Source organism: Oculina patagonica, chromosome 2 (assembly GCF_052425735.1).
Source record: "Oculina patagonica isolate OP01 chromosome 2, crgOcupat, whole genome shotgun sequence".
NCBI classification, from domain to species: Eukaryota; Metazoa; Cnidaria; class Anthozoa; order Scleractinia; family Oculinidae; genus Oculina; species Oculina patagonica.
Window position 1 is genome coordinate 40,733,399 of NC_135759.1, and position 26,800 is coordinate 40,760,198.

Genomic DNA, 26,800 nt, shown 5'->3' on the forward strand with positions numbered 1-26,800 from the left:
TGGCACTGCATTGCATGCTACATAACAGGTTGTAACTCTTGCAGCCGTGGATCAGAAGAAGCCCGCGTGGTGCGCGCGTGCAGGCCAACGCAAACACGACAGGTAGACCTGGGAGGCGCGGTGGGCTAATGGTTAGCGCGCTGGACTTCGGATCGAACGGTCCGGGATCGAGCCCTGGCCTAGGTTATTGCGTTGTGTTCTTGGGCAAGTCACTTTACTCTCATAATGTCTCTTTCAAGTGTGTATAAATGGTACAAAAACCGTGATAAGCTCCGGCCTGTATGGGCCACTCGGCTCTACGCAGATTTACCTGAGAATCTGGCAAGGGTTTGAATTTTTTTAAAAGTACTTTCGAATTCCCCGAAACTCACTAAGTGTTTGCATCAGCCCATGTAAACAAAAAGCATTATTTTTTATTTTTTTTTTTACGAGTGATGACATTGCCGCGTTAACGCAGTTTTTCATGAAGCTGTGCTCAATAAGTGGGTTTCTTGTTAATTACAAAATTTTCACAACCAATCCTCCCCTTACCCCACCCCTGACACCGTGCTGTCAACCCCACCCCACCCCTGACACCGTGCTGTCAACCCCCCACCATTGTCAAAATAATTCACAATATAAATATTGGAACAAAAAATAAACTTTATTTATAACTTGGAGTTATTGTTGTATCCCACTGTGTAATTATTCTTAATATTTTTACACCACGAAAACGCAAAAGTCTTTACTGAAATATCGAATGCCCCGCCCATTTTCCTATCCTCGTTTAAATGTGATTTAACTATGGGCGTCAGTAAAGGACTAATGTAACCTTTTATTTTGTACTTTCTCGTAATTTTAAGTAATGCTCGCGCTCTCGAGGATAAATATTAAGGGAACGCGCTATCCTAACATTAAATAATTCTGATGTCAGTCTGGAACGAAGACCTTTACGACTCTTAAGTCATGTAAGGTCGATATTTCTCTTTTAAGGTAATTGCATTACCCGTTGTATCTTGGTTAAATTGGAAACTTATTATCCTGACCATGTTCAAATTTAAAAATAATCAATACGTATTTCTCTTAACGAAATATGTAGTGAGCCTAGAGTCAACATAGTGACATAAAAGGATAGAGATAATTTCAATTTCACCACGAACGAAACTGAAATTAAATTCATCAAAAAAATATTTTCAACTTTATCTGCCATAGAGGAGGCATGGCACTAGAGGAGCAGCCGCTGCCCCAATAAAAGCACTTTCCTTGCTGTCTTTTGCCTTGGACGGCTTTGTTTCCCCTCGTTGCACAGCCATTCTATGTTCTTGTTCTTCCTCCAAAGCTTTCATCTTGTTATAAATGTCTATTCCTAAATGAAACATGCACAGCAAGAAGCAGACTCCTGCTGCAATAAGAAACATAGTGCGCGCGCCTGCGGAATCGATGATAACACCGCTGATTCCTGATCCCATAACCATCCCCAGGCCCCAGTAACTTCCATGAAGAATGCTTTGAACCATGGGTGTCGCTTCTAGGAGACAAAACACAAAAACAAATTAGAGATAAGTGAAAACTTTGCAGCAGTAGTGTAGGCCTTTCTTATAAGTTCATAGTTTTACTGGTTCTCTAGTGTAGCAGTTGTTATTGTTTTAGGGGGCTAGAGGCATTGTTTCTGTTGTTTGTTCTATTATTCTTTCGAAGGGTTGGACAACATTAAAAGAAACTCAATTCAAGCATTGGATCTGAAAATGAAAAAACATCGTGGTAAGCCAAAGATATCTATTTAATTTGGACACTGCTTCGAAAAATCAAGGTAATTTCTGTGTGGCCATTTTCTCCCAAGCACGTCTCGCTGGACGATTTTCAAGGAGTCCTTAAAATCCAAGGATCCCTTAAAATCAGAGTCAAAGTTTCGGTCAACTCATTTGGCTGTCAACTTGTATTATGCTGTACAATGTGGACGTTTGCGCCTGCGCATGAAACCCTGGTCTGTGAACTGCTAAGCAGTTAGGGGAGGCATTATTTTTTTAGGGGGGGGGGGGGGGGAAAATAAAGAAAAAAAAAAAAAAATAAAAAATAAAAAAAAAAAAAAAAAAAAAAAGAAAAAAAAAAAAAAAACCCCCCCCCCCCCCTAAGCAATATCAGAAACCCATATTGCGTTGTTGAATCCATTATTGTTTTCTGGCAGGACTTAAATTTGTTACGGTTTGTTTTTAAGAAATAATTTTGGACATTCTCAGGTTTGAATTTGGCCATTCTTAAAAAATGAAAAGAATTGATTAAATTGTCTATCTAGAAACACGTTCAATGCGCTCACCTGGCGGTGCGTTCACGTAAACGGCAGCAATTGACCACACTCCTCCATAAGTGATTCCTTGAACCATCTCCATTGGAATCACAAGCCAGGGATCCTTCAGGTAGGTGTACATGAGGTACCTGGCGGTGTAGCAAGCGAAAGCAAGGCAGATCATTCCTTGTTGACCAATGGTCTCAACCACGTACCCAGACAGGAAATACATCACCACTTCAGCCAGGCAGTAGATCAGCAAAATAATACAGAACAAAACGGGAGTTCCGCCGAGATCCTGAAGATACCAAAACAGGAATGCATTCTGAAGGCTGTGGAAGTATCCAAATGCGAACAGCGTTGCCAGGAACACGCCATTTTTGAAGTTTTTGAACAACTTCATCGCGTCCAGGAATTCATACCCGTTTCTCTCCTCTTCAAGTGGCCTTTTAAACTCGACACAAAGCGACACCAAGACTGTAGCACCGATTGCGATCTCAAACAAGTAAAAACACGGTAGATAGTCAATAGTGTCTGTGTACACACAGTCAGTCATCAAGGACACCCACACTGCGACAAGAATGGCGGCCAGGCTGAGACCGAGCGAGCCAAACAATCTCTGTTTGCCATATTCACTGTCTGTTTCCACCAGGGAGCGTACAATGGCGTTATCTGCCAGCATCGGTGTGGGAGTCGTGATGATTTCAGTAAGAATCACAATCAGAATGAGAGAGCGAAACACCCAGGTGTTATATTTGACGCGGAAATCATCCTGTGGCTTTGGGCTTTCGACCATTTCATCCTTCTCTTCATACGGCCGAACACCATCATCTTTCTTTTTCTTTATTATTTTATCCTCTGTTGAATCTGACATATCCTCTTGTTTGTTATTTTCGTGCGGATCTTTAGCTTGGCTATTTTCTCTAACTGGCAAGTCATTGCTTAATACTGTTTCCATGCGTTCTTCCTTTGGAAATAATCTAGAAGCAGTTTCACTTCGCTGATCGAAACTGTCTGCTCTTGGTTGTACATTTGCATCCACTTTATCCTCATTTGCATTATGGTCATTCAATTGTGACCACGATGGAATAAATTGTGTATTCGAGGCGCCATTTTCGATCCTTTTCGCTAATTTAACATTCTTTAATAAACTTGCGTCTCTGTTCTTTATCCTATTTAACTCCTGGTAATTCCTTGGATTCCATTTTTCTAAGGAGTCGGAAATGTGCGAGTTAAGAACCAGTTCTCTTGTTGTAATGTTGCTGTCAGGTTTGGCGCTAGCGTTGAGGAGATTTGAGGCTGGAGTTGAAAATGCAATTTTTTGAATTGTCGAGCCTTCCGTAGAATATCCATAACAAGGTATATTGCTTGGGTAAACGAAGGATTGTCCAAAATATCCTATAGTCCATCCCAGAATTGAAATAAAGTACACCACTTTCGGTTTGCTGAATCTGTCAGTGACCATTTTCCACAACGGCAAGCACACAAGTTTCACAGCTGGCCTCAAAGCGAGCAAAAGACCAATTTGCCCAGGGGTTAGCCATAACTGCTTGTAAAACAGACTAAAGAACGGAAATAGTGAACCCAACGCTGTGTAGAAGAAGAAGTAGAAAGCTTTCGACACCAAGAAACTCTTGTCTGCATCGCGAACTCTTTGAATAGCTTTGCGCCATTTCGATTGTTGTAAGCCCTCTCTTTCAGCGTCGAAGTTCTCGTCGTTTTCAGAAGGAGAGTCGGATCCTATTGGCTGGTATGAAGTAGGAATCATTGTTCGGTGAAGACTAGTCGATGTTATAGCTCACATTTTCTTGAAACTTGCGAGAACGGCGGAAACATACGCCGTCCCCTTGTCAAAACCGAAACTCATCACCGCCGCTCACAACAACATTAATATGCAAGATTAAAAGCCCTATCGATCACCCATCGTAACTCAATATGCTAATGTATTTAATTTATATATCATTCAATTGCGGGCAATGAACCGCAAACAAGTGTAACAGACTCGCAGTAAACTTCAAAAGAGTGTCAATAAATGAACTTGTCGGCTGAAAAAGTGTTTTTAATAACTTATAAGCGAAAATAACACTTAAAACGAACTGTCGACAAGCGATCGTTTTAATCAGATGCGTTTCGAATTCGAAAGCAGTATCATGTCGTATAGAGATCAGGTCGGAGATTGTTTGTATGACTCCCTGTAAATAAAAAATTCCGCCCTCTACAAAACCAGCATCGTTAATCATGTCCGTCAGTTTAACCAGCTTTATCCTGCTTTTGTTATTAGGTAAACTTAAGTTTTGCACACCTAGTTTCAAAACATTTGGGGTATAATTTTAGATTCTTGGATTCTTTTCTCAGTCATTAATTAAATTTCGAGTCTTGATTTGCCGCCTTTTAATCTTTTGCCCTCCGGCTAACCATTGTTTCCCACCAAAATAAATACTATACGAGCCTGAAGAAAAATAACCAAAAAAAATTTAGGAAAAATATTTTTTACTAAGCTTTTTTTTTTGAACTTATAGAGTGAAGGCTCTTGGCCACGGAAAAAGAAAAAAACCCGGCAACCTACCCTAAAAAAAATCATCCCACCAGACCACAGGACTAAAAGGAATTCATTGGCCTCGCTTGGTTTAATTTGTAAATCAAATTCAAAGTGATGCGCTGTGCTATAATGTAGTTTCAATTGATTGTCGTTAAGGAACGTTACTTGTTCTATATAATTACTTTAAAAGTTATCCACACTTTCAATTTTGTATGTCTTGACGATTTTTGTATATCCCCAACTTGGCTGAACTGAGACCAGTTAATAACTGAACAAACATTACCAAAGTCTAAATTGCTGGAGGCAAAAGCGAGAAATCTCTAGAGAATCCTTTCAAAATGCAAATAAAATGAAGTTGTTTTCGACGACATTCTCAACCTGGGTTTCATTGCAAGCTAATAAGTAGTTTGAATTTAATATGAGAAATACTTGCAGATACGTCAGACTCACTGAACATGGTTAGGACGGTTAGGATTGAATCACCCGACAAGTTAGAGAAGCAGATCTCACGGTGAAACTTCCCCCACTCCCTCTCGACTAGAGCCATAAAGCTCTGTCGTAATAGACGTAATAGCGTATTAATCTTTCTGATTCAGTCAACAATTTATCTTTAAATTGCAGGCGAGTTTCGATTTCAATCCAAACTTTGCCTCAACTGGTATTGGATATTATTTGCGAAGTATTTTAAACAAATAGTGATAAAATGCAGGAATTTGTCTATAAAGTATTATCTCTAATTAGCCGTTTGAGCTATAAGCCTCACTGATTTTAAATAATGGACTAATTTCCGGTAAGAGACCAGTTGCATGGTGAAGCCCTAGCCCAAGTCGTTTTCCTGCAGCAGTCATTTTTGTTTACCAGAAAGCATACTTCGTCAAAATCGGATATTTTGTCATGGGTTGAAAACATTTTTAGTTTAATTTGAGTTTTTAAATGATTAAAATTAGTTTACTAAAGAAGCCTCGGAGCTAACGACGGCTGACTCACTGCACGAAAAAACGGATTTACAACCTAGCAAAATCGTAGCAAATATGAAGTAAATACCATATTTGAACGACACTGCTCAAATTTGCTCAGAAACAAATATCATGATTGCATTATATTTGCACACAAGGCAAATATGGTAAATACCGCATTTACTCAATGTTTTCATACCGGTAGCAAATGTAAAGATAAATTGTACATTTGCGACAGCTTTTCTGTTGTAGTAAAGGTGAGGTAAATAGTTAAATTTGCTAGACGAAAAGTTGGATTTACACGTGTAGCAAATATGTTGCAAAATATTACATTTGCTTAGCTTTGATCATATTTGAACGCAAGTCAAACTTTGTGTTTGCTGTAAAATTGCAAGTAAAGCAAAGATCTAGTAAATATCGTCTTTGCTCCGCGTTTACATTGATAGCAAATACTTACAAAAGTGAAGTTTACTTCGCTTTGATGATATTTGGACATGAAATAAACTTGATGTTTGCACACATTTACTATAGCGTGACAAATACGAACAAAAATCAATTTTACTTTCGCAGTAAATAGCAGGCAAATATATAAATTTGCCTCATGAAAGGAAGGATTTGCACTGATGGAAATACCATATTTGCTTTCGTTTGGTTATGTTTGCTATATAGTCAAATGCCATATTTGGCCAGTATTTGCAAGAAAATAAGGGAGGGCAAAAAAGTAAATTTGCCTAGTCTTTACATGCTATTTACAAATAGAAGTGCCAGTAAACATTCACTGATCATGAAAGCCTTTGTTTGAACAAGCATTTAAAACGTTGTGCCAATCAAGCAAACTTCCCTTCTCACTAGTTACTTGTATAATGAAAAATGAAAATGGAAAACAGAGAATGATTAAAATAAACAAAACAAAATGCATGCACACATTTCAAGCTCTATGTAATTATTTATTTCAACAATGTCACATGGCACCATGGAATCAAAAGAAATATTATAAATATCTTGAAATAGAAGTAAAAGAAAAAAAAAAACCAGCTAAGCACTTTGAAACAGTCTTAAAAAGGGCATATACAATGCTTTCTATTTCTTTACCGGTCATCACTAACTTAAAATCAATAACTATTCTCACATGGTAAGTAGCTTAAAACTTTTTTAGAACAGTAAGCATGAGATGCCTACCATACTTAATGTTCTTGATTGACTGTTCGTAACTGTTAAATGAATAAAATATTATACTTGTACATGCCGGTAAGTACATATATCTTTAAATATTGTCAGAAGGACAGTTTAATGCACATTTGAAAGATCAATGACAGCATGAAAAGCCTAACTTACAGTAGCTTGTTCACAAAAATGAGGTTTTTGCATAAAAAAAGACAACTAAACATTAAAAAAAAGAAAGCATTCAATCAAGTACAATGTACATGCAGCTTTCAGGAAAACAGTACTGTAATAATCACCATTCAATAGTTGAAATTTCCATTTTAAACAATTAAAGTTCTCAAAAAGTTTAAAACAAAATAGTATGAGATTTTAGTTTTTTTTCCTTTAAGCTTTAGAAATGCAGTGATGCACCCCATTATTAAACAAAAGGAGGGCAGAAGGTACCAGTTATGCTAGGGCAAAGGAATGCCATCAGGTGCAAAGGAGCTCAAGATTACATATTGATGCCTTTTTGCAGTCCTTCTACTGACAATGTATGTGCTGCCTTTCAGTAAATGGTGTGCATACATGTAACCTGCATTAAAGCAGGACTGCACCACTAAAGTGTGCTGGTGCTAAAGAATTTCTTTTCTAAGCTTGGGCTCTCACAGCCATCTCTGTTTCCACTCTCCTCTTCTATCTCTGGCATGGAATACTCAGACAACATAAAGTCCACAGTCATGAATTTCTGGTAGTGATCTTTTTCCTTTACTGTTAGGATGTGGACTGCTCTACTGAAAGCTTTTACCCTCTGCCTCTTTTTCTGTAAAAGAAAAATATATTTAAGAAAATTATTTATCAATGGTAACTCTTGAGTCACAAATTGACAATAAAATGTGGGTTTAAAAGAATACCAATCTAAAGACCACTCTTTCTTAAAGTCTTTAAACAGAAAGGCCTAAGAATCTACTTAGAGACAGTAAACTGTGAGAGCTATGCAAAATGCATGAATCATTGTACATGTACCGGTATGTATTTTGAATGTGAATGCACACAAAATATCATGCACATTACAGTTGTAGCAGCTAGAATTAGAACAACTACAATGTGTTTTTTTTTTTAAATAATGTAACCAAAATACACAGCATTGCATTCAAAAATTTAATCTTCTTGTTTTTCTTCTTGCACTTTCATGTAGGAACCTTCTGCTTGCATCCATAGCTAAACAGACTCTGAATATTTAAATTACATTTTGTATTCACATACACTAATTTCATTTAACTGTACAAAATTCTAGAACACTGTTGAATCGTAAAAAAAAATTACCATATTTAGATGGCTTTGGACGCTCTGCTCCTTCGAGAGATGTTGACTGCATTTCTTGAGTTAATGACACTTTAAAGGCTTTACTTTGTCTGAAAATGGACACCCATAGCAGCTTTGTTCAAACATGGCAAAGAGACATATTCTTAGATTTAATCAACACTTTAAAACTATTCAAAAGATGTATTCATGAGTGTTTGAAATAAACTATTCCAAACAAAAATTAGAAGGAGAAAGACTTGGGGTAAAGTTACAGTAAAACTACATGTATAATCTGCACCTTTTTGCACAATATTTATGTCAAAAATTAAATAGCAGGTGTGGTTATCTACTGAGACATCTGTGGTTGGAGTTCTCAAGAGCATACTTAATGTTCATAAAACCTTTTGGAATGTCACTGAATAAACACCACAAACTGTTGTTTCAGATTTACAATTTATCAATGAGATCAGTGACCATGCATACTCAACAAAGGCAATTAAAATTATACTGGTGAGATTAAAATTATACTGGTGAGATTAAAATTTTTAAACCAATGAAAAATTCAGACTAGGTTCTGCAACTGTACTTCTAACAAAACAGTTGATAGAGCTAGTACATTGTGTAGTACATTAATTTTGTGAGAAAGAAAAAAAAAGAGGGTTTACTTTTTATGGTGCCAACTGGTACTTTGTACACCAGCTTAAATTTGCTAGTAACCCATTGAATCTAGGTTGATTTGGGTGCCTGCCCAAGCAAAAAAGTCATATTCTTTGTATTGGAAAAGGAAATGTTGGTTAAATGGCCTTTCAGCTTGAGGATGTTATTTAACTTACAAGTGACTAAAGAAGCCCTTTTCCTCTTCTCTGAAAAACCTCAGTTGTCAATTTGTGTTTCCAGAAAATACATTGTATCCATACCATTTCCACTAAGGGATCTTTCATATGACTCCCCTCCTGTCTAAAAATTTTAATTTAGCTTCAAACATTGGTTTAAATGTTTGGATCTTTGAGATCCTCTCCTTCCCTTAAATTTCCAACCTCTCTATGGGGAAGTATAAATATTTTCTGGAGCTTACACACTTGGTAAAACATTTGATTATAACTTCACATACCGTAAACTGTAACAAAATTCTAAGATCTGATTAGTTTTTTATGGCGAGCCCTGTTTATTCCCCAAACTGGGGCGTGTGCAGCTTAAATGCCCAACAGCACATTTGCATGTTGCCGTCATTTGACTACTACAGTCGAAGCTCTCTTAACGGACACTCTCGTAAGCGGACAGCTCCACTTACGGCCGCCTTGTTTGAAATCCCGTTTTACGCTCCCATACAAACTCTGTATTTTTACATTCTCGTAAGCGGACATTCCCGTAAGCGGCCGCGGACACTTTCGGAGATTACGACTTAGGCTTTTTCTTTGTTTTTAAGCTCCCGTAAGCGGACATCCCAAAGAAAATCCTTTTAACAACCTCTGTATCTTGCTTTTATCAATAAACTTTACACCGCCGTTCGTCACAATGATTTTACAGTAATTACAGTACTGTAGTTCAGTGTTTGTTTTGTCGTCATCCACGTCCGTCCGGTTATTGTTAGCTGGGCAAGCTCCCGTAAGCGGCCATCTATCCCCTACACCTCTAGTGGCCGCTTACGAATACCATTCTCGTAAGCGGCCAGCTCCAGTTATGGACACTTTTTTTGCGTCCCGAGGGTGTCCGCTTACGAGAGCTCTGACTGTATTATTTAAATGTTGAATCCCCGGTGGGTTTGAATTTAAAACAAATTGCTCTGATTAAAATGATAAAATAGCTGATAGTTTTAAGAGATCAAGGATAAATGTAATACCAAGTAAATGCATTGTGTCTAAAATACGGGCAACAAATGCAAGGAATCGTTGGTGTAATAAAAATATTTCGATATAATTCTATTTCATCTTCAGACTAAGGTGACAAACAGGTAGCTTTGATTTTACTGAAGGATGGTACATTTGCACATGAAAATAAAAAACAAGATGGAACTGTAAAAAAAAATAGGCATAATTCCCTGCTTGCTTTTAGACCAATGTTCAAAGATGATGCTATGAACGCTTGATTATGATATGGTAGGCTTTTTTGCAAAGTCATAGATTCCAATTGTCATCGCTGTCTATTATCTTTGTGTTTGCATGCCTGGTTTGGGGGAGAAATTATCTGTTCCGTTCATTAGCAGGTGGGTTGTTTTTATTGATAAAAATGTCCAGTAGATTGTATTAAGTATCTTTGTTTTGTATTTTCATGTGCATACATTAAATGCAATGTACCAACCTTCAGGATTCTTAGGTTGCATTTGTTGCCTGTATTATAGACACAATGCATTTACTCGGTATAACATTTATCCTATATTATTTTGTAAGTACATTATAGGACTTTGTGTCATCCAATTCTATCTGTAAACACTCAAGAGAATAGCAAATCAGTCCCCTGCTCCATAGTTATCTGCGTTTTTCCATCACATGTGAATGATTATAGACCAAATATCACAAACTGAACTATTAAAACTCAGCCCTATTACCAGGATGAATTTATATAAGACAAACAACCAAGTAGAAAAGATAAAAGCTCTATTTCAGAGGAATGTTAGTATGTTTGGTAGGAAGTTTGATCCTCGCAGTCTTACTTACCGTTGTATGGCATACTCGATAACACCAAATACCGGTGTGGATGACGCTGTGGGCGATGAACGTTCCTGGTTTAAACTGTCAGTGAACGATGGGCTGTTGTTCGAGGACGTTTTGCTCACTGTCTACATGGCGGTTGGACCGTTCGCGCTCGAAGATGATGGCTGCGTTTGAGATCGCGAAGCTCGAGGTGTACTTGTGAATTACTGTTTGCATCCCTCATGTTCAGAGTCCCGTTTGCCTGTTTGGTTTGGTGATTTTGTTGCCATAATATTAAGAACGAACTAACAAAAAAAGCAACAAACTGAAATAAATGGCGCTCCTAGGTTTGAATCGGTTTGAATGGGTAAATACTCACCACGTGACAGCCATTGACATTTTCATTGGCTAAAACAGCATAATGACGTCAAAATACGCGAGAACCTGGTGACGAATCGGTACATCTCGTGTTCAATAAGTGAGGTAGTAAATTAGCGTAAAGCCTTACCACTGACACGATTTTTGCCGGGAAGAAGCGGGAATTTTTAACACGAATAATTATGCCGGCCTCCAGCTTAAAAATCGAGAATGAACGTGAATCTTTTTGGAGAAAGAATACACCAGAGGAAAAAGCGAGGATGTAGAACGAAAGAAGAAAACGAAAGAGAAAGGCTAGGTCTGAGAAAAAGAAGAAAACGGGAAAAAGATTGTGCTTGCACTTGAGGATGATCAAGCGACGACCATGGGAGATTTGACAGCACGATTGCTCTATGTTGTGAGAAAGTGCTAAGCAAAATGGCTGACTTAACATCGTCGTGAACAGGCAAGTCTTAAAGAAATCATCTAAATCTTTCTTATAACACCATTTTGTACAATCTCTTCAAAGTATTGATATCATGGCACACCAGTTGCGAAGGCTGATAACAATTGGATCATTATTGACTTACCACTGGCTATTTTGAACAAAATCGACCTACAATCTTAAAGCTTAGGGCCGGTTTACATGAAAGGCAGGTGCCCGGCCGGCTAACCCTGGCGAGCCAACTTTTCATACGTTTCTCACAGGCGGATCCAGGGGAGGGGTTGAGGGGGTTGCAACCCCTCCCCCCCCCCCCCCTTTGCGCAGAATATTTTTAATTTCTTTGAAACTGCATAAAAATAATAGAATAAAATTGTTTTATTCGTAGTTGTTTCACTTCCACCACTTCGCTACATTGTTCAATATACGAGACGAGGCCTGAAGAAAAACGACAAAAATTAACTATTGTTGTAACTTCTGTCCCTTTTAATCATGCATAAAAAATATTAAGGTATACAACCCCCCTCCCCCCCTTTCAGGAATTCCTGGATCCGCCCCTATTTCTTTTGAAAACACATTGAAGTGTTTACATACTTGGCGGGAAACCCGCCTTGCCTGCGCACTCGGTCTACTTGCCGGGGCACCCTTCTAGGTAGGATAGCCTTTGTCATGTAAATTGCCTGGGCTATCCTGGCTTGCCGGGATAAGTTTTTGCACATGTTCTTAATTTAAATATGAAGTTAATGGCATAAAATGTATAAATTCTGGACCAAAACAGTGCTATTTAACCAAAAAAGTTCAAATTAGTTTTATCTGTTGACTGGAAAATATAAATTTATTTGAGCAACAGCTTATTTAATAATCTGAAATTTTCTTAGGAATGATTATCCTTATTCACGAAACAACAAATTTAATTTCATTTTGGTGGCCAAAGACTGTTGAATTTTGATTGAGTTCCCCCAAAAATAGACGCAGTAAATTTTTAAGAGCTTGCGCATCAAAGTATAATAGGTTTGAAGACGGCTAGCCTTAATTATTCAGTAAAAAGTCATATTTTTCTTCAATCATTTGGATCTACATGTACCGGGTACATGGTTTTCCCAGGCAGTAACACGCTTCAATGACACTGTTCTTTACTCGGGTTGAAGGGCTGTGAATTCTGCATGTTAAGGCGGGCTATGTTCATCCCTTCTAGCCGGGTAACTCGGTTAGCTGGGGCACCCTCCATGTAGAAGGACACAATATTGACAGATCACAATATTTTGCGGAAACCAAGTTTAATAATTTTTTTCTGATTTGATCAGTAAATTAGTTTCGCTCATGGGAACCGCCTGCTTTTTGACAGACTAAAACCTAACTGCACCTTCGATAATACAAGCTGTTTTTATGAAATGTAAAATTCTGTTTGTTTATATAGACTGTTCACAGCCCTCTATTTTTGTGTTTTTGATAATAAGTATAAATTCACTGCTTACTACATGTAGTTCATTGTTCATTGTCTGGGGCTTTCATGTGCCCCAAAGAGTGAACTTTCATCACTCATATGCTCTCTTTGCATTGGTTTGCTTAACTAATAACTTTGAAAAAAAAAATCCTTTAAGAGGGTAGCAACGAGTTTATGTGTGACACATCATTGATAAGGGGAAAAATAGACCATGATGCTTGAAAATAGCGAGAAAAAATACTGTGACACAATTGAAAATGGAGAGGAAACCCTCCCCACAGAAGGCTGTTTGGGTTACAGTGTAAATTCCCCCCCCCCCTCCCACTCTTCTGGAAAGTCCAGATAATTTCCATATGTTCCTTCAAATAATAATTTGGCTTTTGAGTCCCCCTTCCTCCCTGAAAATTTTTAATGACTATGGATATTTTCTGGAACTGTACAATCCAAGATCTCAGGCTAGGGAAGCCCCATATGGTGGGAGCATTTGAGGACTTTGGTAAGTAGACAGCTTCCTCTTAGACTGGCCGGGGAATTTGTTAATAATTTCTCTGAAATTAATCCCAATACTTGTGGACAAGATTGTAGCCCGTGAACAGGCTCCTTGGGTGGGTGAAAATAAAACTGGTTAGCAAAAATAACTCACCATTTTTCTCTTAATGTCATAGTCTTTCAGTGAGGCAAAAAAAATCTCAGAAAAAAAGAAAAACAGTCACAGGCAATGATAAGAATATAATTTCCTTGTATAATTTTCATTTTTGTCTTGCTAAGATGACAATTTGTCTAGCAGTGATCAATACTGTGCAAATATGTTGTAAATTAAAGAATTTTTTCAGACTGTGGTTTATTAGATATGATATGGCACATATCATATCATACCAGATATAGAAAACATGCCAAATAAGGTTATCATTACCATGTACAGTCTTTTGCATTTTGGCCATGTTTTCAAAATTGACATAATTATTTTTAGTTGTTTTGTGTATTTTGTCAAGTCCTGCAGGCTTGCCATAAAATAAACAAAAGACCTGAAAAACTTGATATGTTAATTGTTTAATTTCTTTTTTATTCAGCCTTGGCAAAAGATGAATCACAACAGGCACAAAGTATCCAGCTCAGCCATAATAAAGATGCTGGGGTTTCTGCTGACAAATCACTGACGGAAATAAACTGAAGACATCTCAGTCATGTAAAAGATCCCAGGAGTTCTAATGACCAACCACTGCTACTAGGAGTGTGGGGTCTCTGGCCAATGCTACAATATCTTTTATAGCCAGGCATGTTAGTTGCTGTTAAACAATTCAACAAATATCTATCGTCAAAGTTTTGAAAGTCACTAAAGAAGCATCACTCTTAAAACAGTTAGACAACCCCTGTTTCTCCCCTGGTTACATCAGTAAACAATGACTCCTTTTTTCACAAGTTAATGATAGAACCGAATCCCAGCAGATAAAATTTCATTCTCTTAGTGGTTGCTTTAATAAATTAAGACAATTTCAATAGAATTCCATTAAAGGAAAGACCAGTCATCTTTGTTACATACAGTTGAACCCCAGTAACTCAAACTCTGAAGGGAAACAAAAAAAAGTTCGAGTTAGCAGGGTTTTCGAATTAACCGAGTAAAAATGACTGAAAAGTGGGTCCAAGGGAAATAGAAGCTAGTTTGAGTTAGCAGGGTTGTTTGAGTTATCCGTGTTCGAGTTACCGGTGTTCTACTGTAGTTTCCACTATTGGGTTTTCAAAATGTGGTCGTTTTTAGGAAGCCCACTGTCAAGATGTGGTCGTCTTTAGTCAGTCAGTGAAAACTACAGTAGAACTCCGGTAACTCGAACTCGGATAACTAGAACAACCCTGCTAACTCGAACTAGCTTCTATTTCCCTTGGACCCACATTTCAGTCATTTTTACTCGGTTAATTCGAAAACCCCGCTAACTGGAACTGTTTTTCGCTTCCCTTCAAAGTTCGAGTTACCGGGGTTCAACTGTATATAACAATGTAAATACCAATCATGATTGACAATAAATAAGCAAGCAATTGTTTTATTATTTTCTTGAAACCCTTTTTATTATAGACATAACCTTCGCATAGAAAAAAAAAAACGGTTGAGGATTTACTGATGAAACCATGTTTTTTAGCCCAAAGGTGACAACGAAGAATAAGAATAAACAAGAATTTATTATTTTTTCTTGAAATGATCAAGTCCTTCAGTTGAAATAATGAAAACGAATTATTGAACAATTTGAATGTTATTGTTGGTATTCAGCTTTCCACTTTCTTCATGAGTATCATAAACTACTATAATGGAAACTTTTTGAAATCCCTTACTCCACTTTCAAGCAGTGGTTACTTTATAGAGGTGAAATATAAAATGAGCTGACTGTTGGGCCTTTGTCCAGCAGTTTTTTGTTGTCCTGTTTGAATTTAGGCAGAGGCACCTGGCATTATTAGGAACAGATCTTTTTGCGTTCGACGAAGGAGAACGCATTCCTAATTTCAAATGGTGTCCTGTACACATACTGGGTGTCCTGCGTATACCAGGGGGAATTTTGGAGCTAGCATAAATGCCTCGCTTTTAAGTTATCGACGCCCATTTAATGGGCATACACACTTGGACTTACCGCATATGACATCACACTTATCAACGCTTATAACTTGCCCACAAGTCAGTCCGATAAGACCCAAAGAAACAAGGGAGAGTAGGGCGGTGGGGATGGCTGGGTGGTGGGGAGAGACACCCAACGATTAATTTTCTGTCTAAATAGTGAAAATGGCAGTAAACAGACAACCATCGAAGCTCCTGTCGATGGCCACCCATGAGCCGAAAAAAGGATTCAAAACTATAACTGCCTGCTTACAGAAATGATCTTCAAAAACTAAGATTTCAAAAACCCGTATGGTTATACCATTGCAGCCATAACTAGAGATGCATGACCACCTATTATTGGGTTCGCTTGGAGAGCTTCCACTGTAGTATACTATATATCGGTTTCCTCCGCAAGTGGGATATGTGCCAGAACATAAGGGAGTTGAGTCGTCATGTTTTCATGGTAGGGAGATGATGATTTCAAGCCTATAGGCGGATCCTTGTTGATGGTCGAAGTCTGATCTATACGTGAAAAATCATTGAAAATTTTATAGTAAGCTTGGGGAATAGCCTGCGAATACAGCCGTCACTCATCGTTCCCGCTACTTTGCTTTTCGCATGTGAAAACACGAAACATTGAAACAAACTGTTTTCCAAAGAGAGCAGATATTAAGAAGAGTTAAAGTGAACCATGGGCTCCTGAGTGAACTGAATTTAAACATTTGCCTCGGTAGCAAATATTTGGTTAATTCACATATTTGCTCCCTGGCAAATGTGAGCGTAATTGAGGCAAAATTATTTCTTTGACACATGCGCACATCTATGACAAATGTACACGTTTGCTTGTATGGCAAATCCGAGAAAATTGACCGTAAAGTTACTTATTTGTATCTCGCGCAAATGTGATGTAAACTTAGTACAAACAATTTATTTTGCACAGTGTTTACTTGAATTTGCATTAAGTAGTAAACGTGTAATTTATACACAGAAGGCAAATGTTTAACAAATAAATATGAAAGTTAAAAATTTGCCTTGCGAGCAAAAGTGAGGTAAATAAGGAGCAAATGTCATCTTTGCGTCACATTTGCACAACAATTCATCAGATACAAACATTTGTGTTTACATGGACTTTACAACTTGAGCAAATTTAGTGCAAAGATAGATGCCCAAATTTGCATCATATTTGCTCAACTTTCAAACTTGAGTAAATCCATTTTTTCGTCCAGTGACTAGGACCTTCGCAAACATACGTATAACGAAGAATTGATTAATAGATACTAGTTATACAACACTTTCTCGTGGTATACTATGGAATATCCCACTTGTCACTTGTATTTTCTTGGTATACACACTCGCCTAAAGGCTCGTGTGTATACCGAGAAAATACAAGTGACTCGTGGGATATTCCATAGTATACCACTCGAAAGCGTTGCATAACTAGTATCTATTAATCAATTCTTCGTTATACATGGTTTATTATCATTCATGGTGTATTATTAACAATTTTTTCTTGTGTATTGTAAGGTTATTAGACTTTTTTTGGTAGTATTTGTTGTCGTTTAACTGTCTCAGGCATTAGTGAACGTACCAATTGTAATCCATGGTAACCGTACCAGATCCCTTATCTGCAGGTTTGATAGCTATATCTACACGTTTCTGTAACAGTTTCGTGGCTTCACGTTTGACATGTTTCGTAAGATTGTAGCGAATGAGGGTTAATTGTGAAAACTTTAGATGTTATTGAGAGGTGAGTAATAAATACATCAAGGGCCACTTCCTTTCTTTACATCTAAAGGGGTGGCCATTGAAATCTGCTGTCTTGTTTACGTCGTTGTAAAACCAAAAAACAAACACATAAAAAAACAGGATGCATGGAAGTTTTAGTTCGTCAATGTCCGTCATTGCTTCCGTAATCCTTTAAACACATGAAGTTTCCATGGTGATAGCCGGTTTTGCACATCCCACCTTTCGCTTTTCTCTCTTGGTAAGAGCGTTGTAGTCCCTGCTGTTTTATAATGTGCGCGTGTGTGTATCTCACAGACTTTTAAGGCCTGGCTAAACTAGGAAACATTGTTGCGCACGCAAATGTTTCCCAGTTTAGCCACGAGCGAAACATATGTTGCGGAAACAAATTTTGCTTCTCGGAAACAAAAAATGTTTTTGCCTCAGGTCAAAAACATGTTCGTTTCTCGGACACAAACTTTGTTTCCGAAAAGTATGTTGCCCAGTTTATCTACTTTGCAAGCAATGTCGACTAGTACAGTTTATGCGCATGTGTGACACGTTTTTCCTCAGACATTGTTTCCTAGTTTAGCCACCCGGGCAGCAAAACATTTCCCTTGCTTCCCGCTAATTTAGCCCCCTAGGAAACATGACAAGAGGCAATGTTTCTGCAACAATGTCCTAGTTTAGCCAGTCCTTTAGGGCTCATGACACGTGAAATATCTCAACAATGTGGAATATAAGACAAATCAGACAATACTCACCGAAATAAAATAAGACTTTATTGTGCACTAGTAGAGAAAGAAAAGAAATATCTACTTGTATTAACACAGTGTACAAAACAACTCTTAGTACTACTAATTACAAAACTTCAATGCTGCTAAGTTCTTTTCAAGGTCTAACTCAATCACCTGGAGACTCGCTGCAACGCTGCACAAAACACTGCGCGCAACCATCTAGTCAACGAGGTCGTTATATATAACCATGATAACATTTCGCGCAACATGGCTGACGCGGTATGCAAGAAGTATCCAAGAAAGAACCGCAACCGTTAAGTACTTTTGATCTCAAAGGATAAAAAAATCGAAACTTGGGAAAAAAGAAAGATATCATTGTGTTTTCGCTAGAGGTTAGATAACCAGAAAGCAGAAATGGCTGATGGCTGTGTCGCGCTAGCGCGCAAGGTCGCACGTTAGAACTGTCACACGCATTATTGTTGCACTGACCAGCAATCATTGAGTCCAGGTTTTTATCTGTAAACAGCATTGAGTTAAGTTAAAACTTTATGTCCATACAATTTAAAATGTCAGCATCCCCATGGGACGAATAGACGCTTTGGACCGCGTGGTAGTAAAATAATACTAGTCCCTCAACAACGCGAAGGCGAAACACACCATATACGTGCTGCACGTACGTTACCATCCTACTGACAATGCACCTGTCCTGCAGGTTACGGTTTGTATGAAGGAGACATTTTAAAAACAGAGATAGTCTCAAACGTTGCCAATTACGAACCCAGTAATGTATTATTTTACACCACTCACTAACTCACTCAACATACAGTCTCTCGTCATAGCACCCTGTCCTGTGCATCCCTCTCTAGCTGGTACCAACTCTTGCCCATGGACTTGATCTCTGCTTTTAGCAAAAGTCTCCAGGTCAACTGCTCGCCGCCGGCCCTGTTCGTTTGGTTTGATCAGTCCGTTGATTAAAATTGTCTAGTTGCCCAACAGATTTCCGACGGAAAGTTTCGGTTGCATTGTACTCCAAACCTAAAATGGCTTTACGATTTCGGACCGGAATTTATAGAAATATTATTTTCTTTTCCCGGACTAACGAAATCTGTAAACAGGCGCATTGCATTTACTTTGATTTGTAAATATATTTAAAAAAAAAAGCCCTTAAATAAAACACGTCCTCTGTTCCCCACCCAAAAACCGACTGACTTTGTGAACAAACTAGCTCCATGCAGCGGCATTAACCGTACTGGTAGACCCCAAGTATAAGCCAATATGGAGTGACGCCTTTTGGTCAACTATGCTACCCATGCAGTGTACGAGGGAAAAATAAACAACAACAAAGATTACAACAACAAAAGGCACAACAAAAACCTTTGATAATTTTCTCTGGTACTGTTTTGCCAAAACCCCAAGTAACTAATTACAAGTAACTAAATATTTAACAAGCTACCCAAGATTTTAATTCATTCTACATTGCCGAAAAGCAATTTGGTATTCACTATTCCACAAATTTCATTGGAACAATGTATAACTTCCCAAATTCTAAATTAAGTTCATTTGGCTCTCGCCAAACGGCCCTCTTGATCAACAGTGGCATAGAAAAATAATTTTTACGTAAAAAAGAAAAACTTCTATAAGACGCTTCACTTATTGCCTGTTCGCACTCGAGGTACTCTTTCCTTTCCTTTAACAAATTAGCACTCTAAATTTAAAACGTTAAATATAGGTTTTACTCCTGGGTTCGGGGAAAATTGCTCAAAGTCTAAGTGAGTTTGAAGTGATGATTGCGTGCATCTTTAAAGGAAAGTTAAAAAGTGAACTCCCGAATGCCCAGCTTTATTGATTGCCTTAATTAATTAATTAATTAATTAATTATTTTTTTTTAATTAATTAAAATAATTAATTCCAATACCTTAAAACACGAGATGGGAATTGAAAATTGATTAATAAAACCTATTTATATTAATTAATAAGTCACTTTGTGACAAAGTGGTTTTAACCAATGTATTTTCCAAATCCACAATAAATATAATTTGCTCCTGGCGAACTGTATATAACTATAATGAAAACAATAAAAATAATCTTTCCCCCCCTAGACAAATTTTAATGTTCGTTCAGTTAATAAATAAACGTTTGCGTACTTCTTCATTTAGTACCCATTGTACTGTCTTTTTCTGCGGCTACTTCAGGGTCATCCCCAGTCTCCTGAGATTCCGACGGAATCTGAGTATATCGAGTGCTTTTTTCATGGAAGTTGTTGATGGCGAAAAATAGGACAAGGATTGCGAACGAGAAAGCCGCTTCAAGACGAAATGTCAAGCGTGCACCAATCACATGAACCATCATTCCACCGATGACTCCGCCCACTGCCATCCCTAGACCCCAGTACACCCCGTGGATTATGCCTTGGATTGTGGCTCCGGAACCTGGAAACGAATATACAATAGAGACAGTGAACTAGAATTATATCTCGCACAAAAGCTTTTTGGTAAAGCTGAAACGCACAACGAAGGAAGCTATTGCGGATTTTCCCACTAATTTTGAAAGGACGCTAACATGCCAAGAAAAAAAAAACAGTGTAAGAGATCCCAATGTCAAATTATATTCGTATAATTTTAGTAATTTCTGAAGCGCTAACTTTTAGCCCGTGAACTTAAAGTCCAAGGGGCTAAAAGGCAGGCAGTCTTATTTTAGCTTTCTAAACCTGTATTCATAATGAAGATAAAGTGTTCAACATTACACGAGCATGGGACAAAGAAATATTCTGAGTCCCCGACGGGAATCGAACCCATGGCCTCCCAGATACCGGTTGGGCGCCCTAACCAACTGAGCTACGAGAGACTCGTGGTGAGCTGGGCCATTAATAATACGAATAAAAGGTTTCAGCCTGCATTATTTTTTTACCAGTTATGGTAATGTTTTTACAGAATTAAAATTTTATTTTTATAACTTACTTATTGTGGGAAGTAATGTTGCAAGTGTAACGGCTCAAATATTATGAACTATGTTATTGTTATAACTTCATGTTGGTGGGCGAAGCAAATCACCGGATCCAGAGACGACAAAATAAGTTTTCATTGAAAATAAAGGTTCTCAAAGGAAAACTACCAGATGCTCCGGAAAAGACGTGAAAATTGATTAGCGGTTTATAAAGAAAATCAGGATTAAGCTTATAAAGAAAGTATCAATAATTTAGTGAGCCAGTTTACTTTAAAATTAAAGAATCAAGTCCCTGTAATGGTTTCGTAGCAACGCGCCCACCAGAGATATTCGACAAGGAATTAAAAACAGAATAAGGAATTCAAAGTTACCTTGTTCATCTGCTCGGCGTTAGGAAATTTTTGTTTTTCGATAGTGTATTTAAACCCGTTATTCTAGATCTGTCTTTGAAAATGAGTTTGATTGGTTTAGTAAGTGACAAACGGCAGTATGTGATTTATTCTTAGCCGCGACCTTCATTACAGCAAAACGTGTTTGTGGCTTTTGCGATACAATTATCGATGCTTGTCGCTAAACGAAATTGATAAACTGGAAGAAGTGAATTCTTTTCAAAGAATGAAACACGGGTGTTTCGAGAATTAAAGCAAGACAAGTGTGCGGTGAGGTGACAAAAATTGAAAGTGTGCTCAGCTTTTTAAATCCATTAGAACTGATTTGAATAAAAATAATCATTTTTTGCTCAGGCTATTGTTAGAGCTCTTAGTGTAGGAGAATATAATAATTTTAACCTGTATTCATATCGAAGCTTTTGAGAGAATGATTGTTCGAACGACCTGGTCGAGCGATCATGAGTAATTAGAAAAATAATTTTACAATCTTATTCAGTTACTCAAATGAAATGTGTAAAGTTTATATTTGGTACAGTAGAAGTGCCATTTATGTTGTTTCGCCACGAAACGGGAAGCTTTTCGACGTTACCCTTCCTAGTGTGGGGTCTTCTTTTCTGATCACGCGAGCGCAAACAAACAATCAAAGATGAAAAGAAAAACTAGTTTATTTTATTTTGTTTGTTCCGACAGTCATAATTTCAAATATCAGAGCGACATCACTATTGAACAATTGGGATAAGAAATTACCCAAATTCATGTATTCTGTAATTTATTAGGATATAGTCGGAGAGAGGACTAATTGAAATGGAAGCTAGGATTACCATGATTTAAAATTCGATCTCATTCAGCAAATACTGATTCCTGTGAAAAATAAATTTTATACGTATACTTAAATAGACAAAACATTTATGACCAAGAAAACTTAAAGCGGTCTGACCTGGTTGGGGCCCAACGTATGCCACACTCGCCGTCCAAACCCCTCCGTAGGTAAAGCCTTGTAGCGCTTCTAAGGGCAAAACCCACCACGGCTCCTGGAGATACGAGTACAGCAAAAACCTCAACCCATAGCAGCCTAGACCTGTGTAAAGGACTGCGTCGTGGCCAATCTTCTGGACAAAGTAGGTCGCCATGAAAAACATCACCACCTCGGAAAGGCAGTTCACAGCAACAATGAGAGTGAAGAGAATTGGTGTCCCACCAATGTCTTGAAGGAACCAAAACAGGAACGAAAGCTGGAGGCTGTGGGAGAATCCCAGAAACAGCAGCGTAAAGATGAACGCTCCGTTTTTCAGGTTGCAAAATATCTTCAATCCTTTCCAGAATTCGCTTTCCGAGGTCGCGGCGCCATCGTGCTTTGGGGGCTCTGGTCGGAACTTGAAGAAGAGCGCGACGAAGAAGTCGAAGATCATGGCACCAGCAAACACATAGAAACACGATACGTAGTTGATGCTGTCTTCAAATGGGCATGAGTTGAAAGCTGTGACGACTGCCCCTGACATCAGAGAACCGATTCCCCAGCCTATAGATCCAAACAGTCTCTGCCGGCCATATTCGTGCTCCCGTCCATTTAAGATCCCAAGTGTACCACTGTCGGTCAACATGGGAGCTGGCGCAGCAATGAATTCTCCTAGAAAAACAATCACGAGCAAAGTCACGAAAATTGTTTGGTTATCCTTCACGCGGAAATCATTCTTCATGTTTGGATTTTTGCGCTTTTTGTTTTTTGTCAATATTTTAGTTTTTCCTTCAGTGTCTTCGGGTGGTTTATCTTCATGTTTTGGCCCGCCTTTAAGATCTTCTAAACTTTCTTCCTCAGCAGTACCATGATCGTACGGGTAGTAGCTTTGCCCCGCGTCCTTCCTGAAAACTTTTTCCTTGTGATAATTTATATTTTCTATAAATTTTTCTCCCGCACTCGAGTTTCGAGAAACTGTAATGTCGTCAGCCCCAACTTGTAAAATATTTGTTTTTCCTTCACTCATCAGGGAAGATTCGTCTTGCAAATGTGTTGTAACGGCTGGGACACCGCTTTGTCGCGAAGAGCGATCAGTGGCGTATCCCGAAATTAATTTTGTCCTGATCTGGCTGAAGTTCGTCCTGTTCATCTCGGGATAGCACGGAAGGTAAAACGGTGAAACAACGCTCTGCGAGAAATGGGCCACAGTTGATCCTAGAATGGAGATGAGGAGAATAATCTTGGGCTTATTGCAGACATCCGTGACCATTCCCCAGAGAGGAGAGCATAGCATCTTCACAAACGGACGAACCCCTAGCAGAATCCCAGATTGACGAGCGGTAAGCCAAAGCTGCTTGTAGAACACGCCAAGATACGGAAGGAAGGCACCGGTTGCCATGAAGAAGAAGAAAAAAGACAACTTTGGAACGACTAAGTCCCTGTCAACTGAGTCTAAAATCCTTTTAGCCGTAGTTATTGTTTCTTGCCCGAATTTCTGACATTGCTTTGACGAATTGTCCTCCGTCGATTTTGGCGATTCCTTCTCCATTTCAAATCACCGCCTTCTCGATAACAACCCAAAAATTCGAGACAATCTCCGGAGCTGAGCGCGGAGTTACTCTAGATTACGGCAGTAAAATCAACATCATTTTGCCTTATGATATTATAAAATCACAGCGAGAGCACTCCGGCAACGAAAAAGATCATGATCTCAAAAAGTTCATCAGGAGACGCCAATGTCGAGCCGACTTCGGTGAGCACGTCCTTAACGCCAAGAAACGATCGCTCCGAGTGAAGTGATGAAAGCTACAGTCGGAGTGGCTCGGCGTGAAAATAATATAATTTGAAGCACTTTAAACCACCTTGGTCCCAATGTAAACAGCTGAGACCAACTGTTTATAAGCTGAGAAACTTGATTTACATTTACAAATTCATGGCTAGCTTGAAAACAATGGGAAGTGGGAGTTGTCAAAACAGAAGAGTGACAATGATCTTTTTCATAAAAGCCTCATCAAATAATCGCTTAAGATTTTTCGCGGTTTTCATTGGCACCGCGTTTCAAGGCAAAACACGTTCAAAAGATACTGGATCAACAATTTATCTTTTGCGATTAATAAACATTGCCATTGTTTTATTTTACTTGAGCTGTAAGGGAAAATCGAATTAAATCAACATAGTATTTTTTCAGTGCTTTCATGCGACCCGGTGATGTAAATTGGAAACAAAAATGAATGTAGCCCCAAAAAATGGCCACGTACATGTATTATGCAAATCTGACTTTTTTTTAATCGCAAGCATTTATTTACACTGCCATTATGAAACGTTATTTTATTTCTCGAACGCTATTGCGTTGTCTTAAACGATTTTGTCAGGAATTAACGACCATTGCTTTAGATAGCTTGTTTTAAGAAACTGTTTTTTGGTCGGGATCAAGAGAAAAATCCGAAACAACGCAAGACAAAAAATCGTGCCTATTCAATCATTTTGTATAATTTGAAAGCTTAAGACATGGCCCCACACCGGTGTTTTTGCAGCTGGAAAACAGAATTTGAATGTTAAAACTAGCCGCACCTATATTTAAATATTTAAAGCTTTTTTCACTTTTAAAAGCCACGGTTTGTGTAAGTTCCGATCAAGAAATAACTATGGTCAAAATGTCTCCGATTACTTTTAAATCTCATCTAATCAATTTCGGAAAATCTTGTATAATTTAATGCAGTATCTAGGCAACCTTAAACTATTTAAAACCACGCAGCAAATACAAGCAGAGAGTTTGTTTTTGTCAATATTGTAAGCCGGCAAAACCTGCCTTAGTTATTTTTTCAGTTGCGAGGAATGCTTTGTGCTTGCAGTCCATCTACAATTAAGTTTATTAAAGTAGCCGACGCTTCAGTAACGGGGACAGTTTATTGTGTTTTAAACGCCCACATAGATGTCTTCGCGAATCTTTCCACCGGAAAGTATAAATTCGCTAAATTTTGGGGAAACAAGGAAATTAGCTTAAATATATCGACTTTTGATTAAAAGAAGCCCATAAAATATCATACAAAAGATCGAGGAATATTTAATCGTCTTATTTTTTTTTTTTTTGCGATAACCTTTTGTAACCTTATTTGGATTTTTATCCAGTGTTACATTATGCAGTGTTGGACGCATTTTCGGTCCTTGAAAGAGAAAGATCCCGCTCTGATTATATTCTAAAAAAAAAAAACACTTAAAAACGGAACATCACAAAAAAATCAAGCCACAAGAAAAAATAAAATTGGTTATTTTTCTAGTCGTGGTAACAATTTCAGAAATAAAATCACGACTTTTGCATATGAATGTACGCATTGTAAATGATAAAAGGAAATAATAAAAGCAATCATAAAAACGAAAACAGCTTCTTTGTAACGAAATCAAGGTTTGGAATTGGAATTTTGTAAACAATGGCTCCCCGTTGCGTTTCTTAGCTAGAATCTTCTCGATTTTTTGACATCCTTTTAAAAATTTGTCATGATCAAAAAATGGAGCCGCAAACCCTATTTTAAAACAACACAAATAATTAAGTTTCTATTTGATGTAAGGAATATTATTATTTTTTGTAAATTTAAACTGAAATGCATTGGAGACGAATTGATTTAAGGTCGTTAAATTTTAAAATAAGTCACAACATTGAAGTCGCTAATAGTGCCGATATCTCAAAGCCGAAAAACCGACTAATTATGTTGTGTATTGGTTTTCCACCCTTTATTTTCTGTAATGTCGGGACTGGTCGCTTAATTATTCAGTTGAATCCCGATTTCTCGAACGACTAAGGGAAACAAAAATTGGTTTGAGAAATTGGAGAGTTCAAGCTGATCGGGGGAGAAATTGCATTGTTCAACTGAAAGACGAAAAACATGTTTGAGGTTCGAGATATCGGGAGATTCGAGAAATCGATCGTTTCCACTGTAGTTTGAAATGCCAACTGCACGGACATTTTTCTGCTTCTTTTACATCTATATATAAAATAGTATTTTCTTTGGTTTGAACTAGTGTCAATTAGCCAGATAAGCAGAATTCATCTGGAAAGCTTTGTACTACGCTTACACCTTCTGACATTCGATAAGATCTGCTTGCTTTACTCTCCAAACAATTGCAGGTGAAAGCTTTGAAAATGAAAAGAAAAGTCTTTTTTTGTAGCGATCAGTTTAGATGACACGTTAGTGTAACACTTTTCTATTAAATAAAGAAAAAAAAATATTGAAGGTATTCCCCGCCGAATCACGGTGATCAAACAAGCACAACATTATATAAATGCAAGGCCGTACGCAAAAAATTGACCATACCGATATACCGAAATCAGTGATAATTAGTCAACTGACCCACCTCTTTGCCAATAAGTCCTCCATTAAAAAGTTATAGAGTATTAA

At 37.9% G+C, this 26,800-nt stretch overlaps 2 protein-coding genes and 2 long non-coding RNA genes across 5 annotated transcripts in view; 1 reads left to right on the top strand and 3 right to left on the bottom strand.

The window, feature by feature from the left end:
* Positions 1–622: 622 nt before the first annotated feature.
* On the bottom strand, positions 623–4,136 carry LOC144641440 (major facilitator superfamily domain-containing protein 6-like). Its single transcript, XM_078500457.1, has 2 exons — positions 2,294–4,136; positions 623–1,507 (listed from the first exon to the last, which is right to left on the bottom strand). The coding sequence occupies exons 1-2, from the start codon at positions 4,029–4,031 to the stop codon at positions 1,179–1,181; spliced, it is 2,067 nt and encodes a 688-aa protein (XP_078356583.1). The 5' UTR covers positions 4,032–4,136; the 3' UTR covers positions 623–1,178.
* A 1,647-nt stretch (positions 4,137–5,783) lies between these two features.
* On the bottom strand, positions 5,784–11,045 carry LOC144641652 (uncharacterized). Of its 2 annotated transcripts, XR_013568588.1 has the most exons (4): positions 10,861–11,045; positions 8,228–8,339; positions 7,490–7,724; positions 5,784–5,813 (listed from the first exon to the last, which is right to left on the bottom strand). It is a non-coding gene; the product is annotated as an uncharacterized LOC144641652 (long non-coding RNA). The 2 variants fall into 2 exon arrangements; XR_013568587.1 differs by lacking the exon at positions 5,784–5,813 and having other exon boundaries at positions 6,685–7,724.
* Positions 11,046–11,207: 162 nt separating this feature from the next.
* Positions 11,208–26,800, top strand: part of LOC144641657 (uncharacterized) — a 188,607-nt gene continuing 173,014 nt past the window's right edge. Inside the window, exons 1-2 of the long non-coding RNA XR_013568593.1 lie at positions 11,208–11,659; positions 14,150–14,712. This is a non-coding gene — a long non-coding RNA (uncharacterized LOC144641657). The remainder of the gene's footprint in view (positions 11,660–14,149; positions 14,713–26,800) is intronic.
* On the bottom strand, positions 18,143–24,287 carry LOC144641497 (major facilitator superfamily domain-containing protein 6-like). Its single transcript, XM_078500499.1, has 2 exons — positions 22,389–24,287; positions 18,143–20,548 (listed from the first exon to the last, which is right to left on the bottom strand). Exons 1-2 carry the CDS (start codon positions 23,953–23,955, stop codon positions 20,268–20,270), a joined length of 1,848 nt encoding a protein of 615 aa, XP_078356625.1. The 5' UTR covers positions 23,956–24,287; the 3' UTR covers positions 18,143–20,267.

What these genes read in the sequence shown, in the direction of transcription:
- LOC144641440 (XM_078500457.1), bottom strand. Translation starts at nt 4,031, where the DNA reads ATGATTCCTACTTCATACCAGCCAATAGGATCCGACTCTCCTTCTGAA. An exon ending in TTACGTGAACGCACCGCCAG is followed by an intron (nt 1,508 to 2,293) that starts GTGAGCGCATTG and finishes TTTGTCTCCTAG; the next exon opens with AAGCGACACCCATGGTTCAA.
- LOC144641497 (XM_078500499.1), bottom strand. Translation starts at nt 23,955, where the DNA reads ATGGAGAAGGAATCGCCAAAATCGACGGAGGACAATTCGTCAAAGCAA. An exon ending in ATACGTTGGGCCCCAACCAG is followed by an intron (nt 20,549 to 22,388) that starts GTCAGACCGCTT and finishes ATTCGTTTCCAG; the next exon opens with GTTCCGGAGCCACAATCCAA.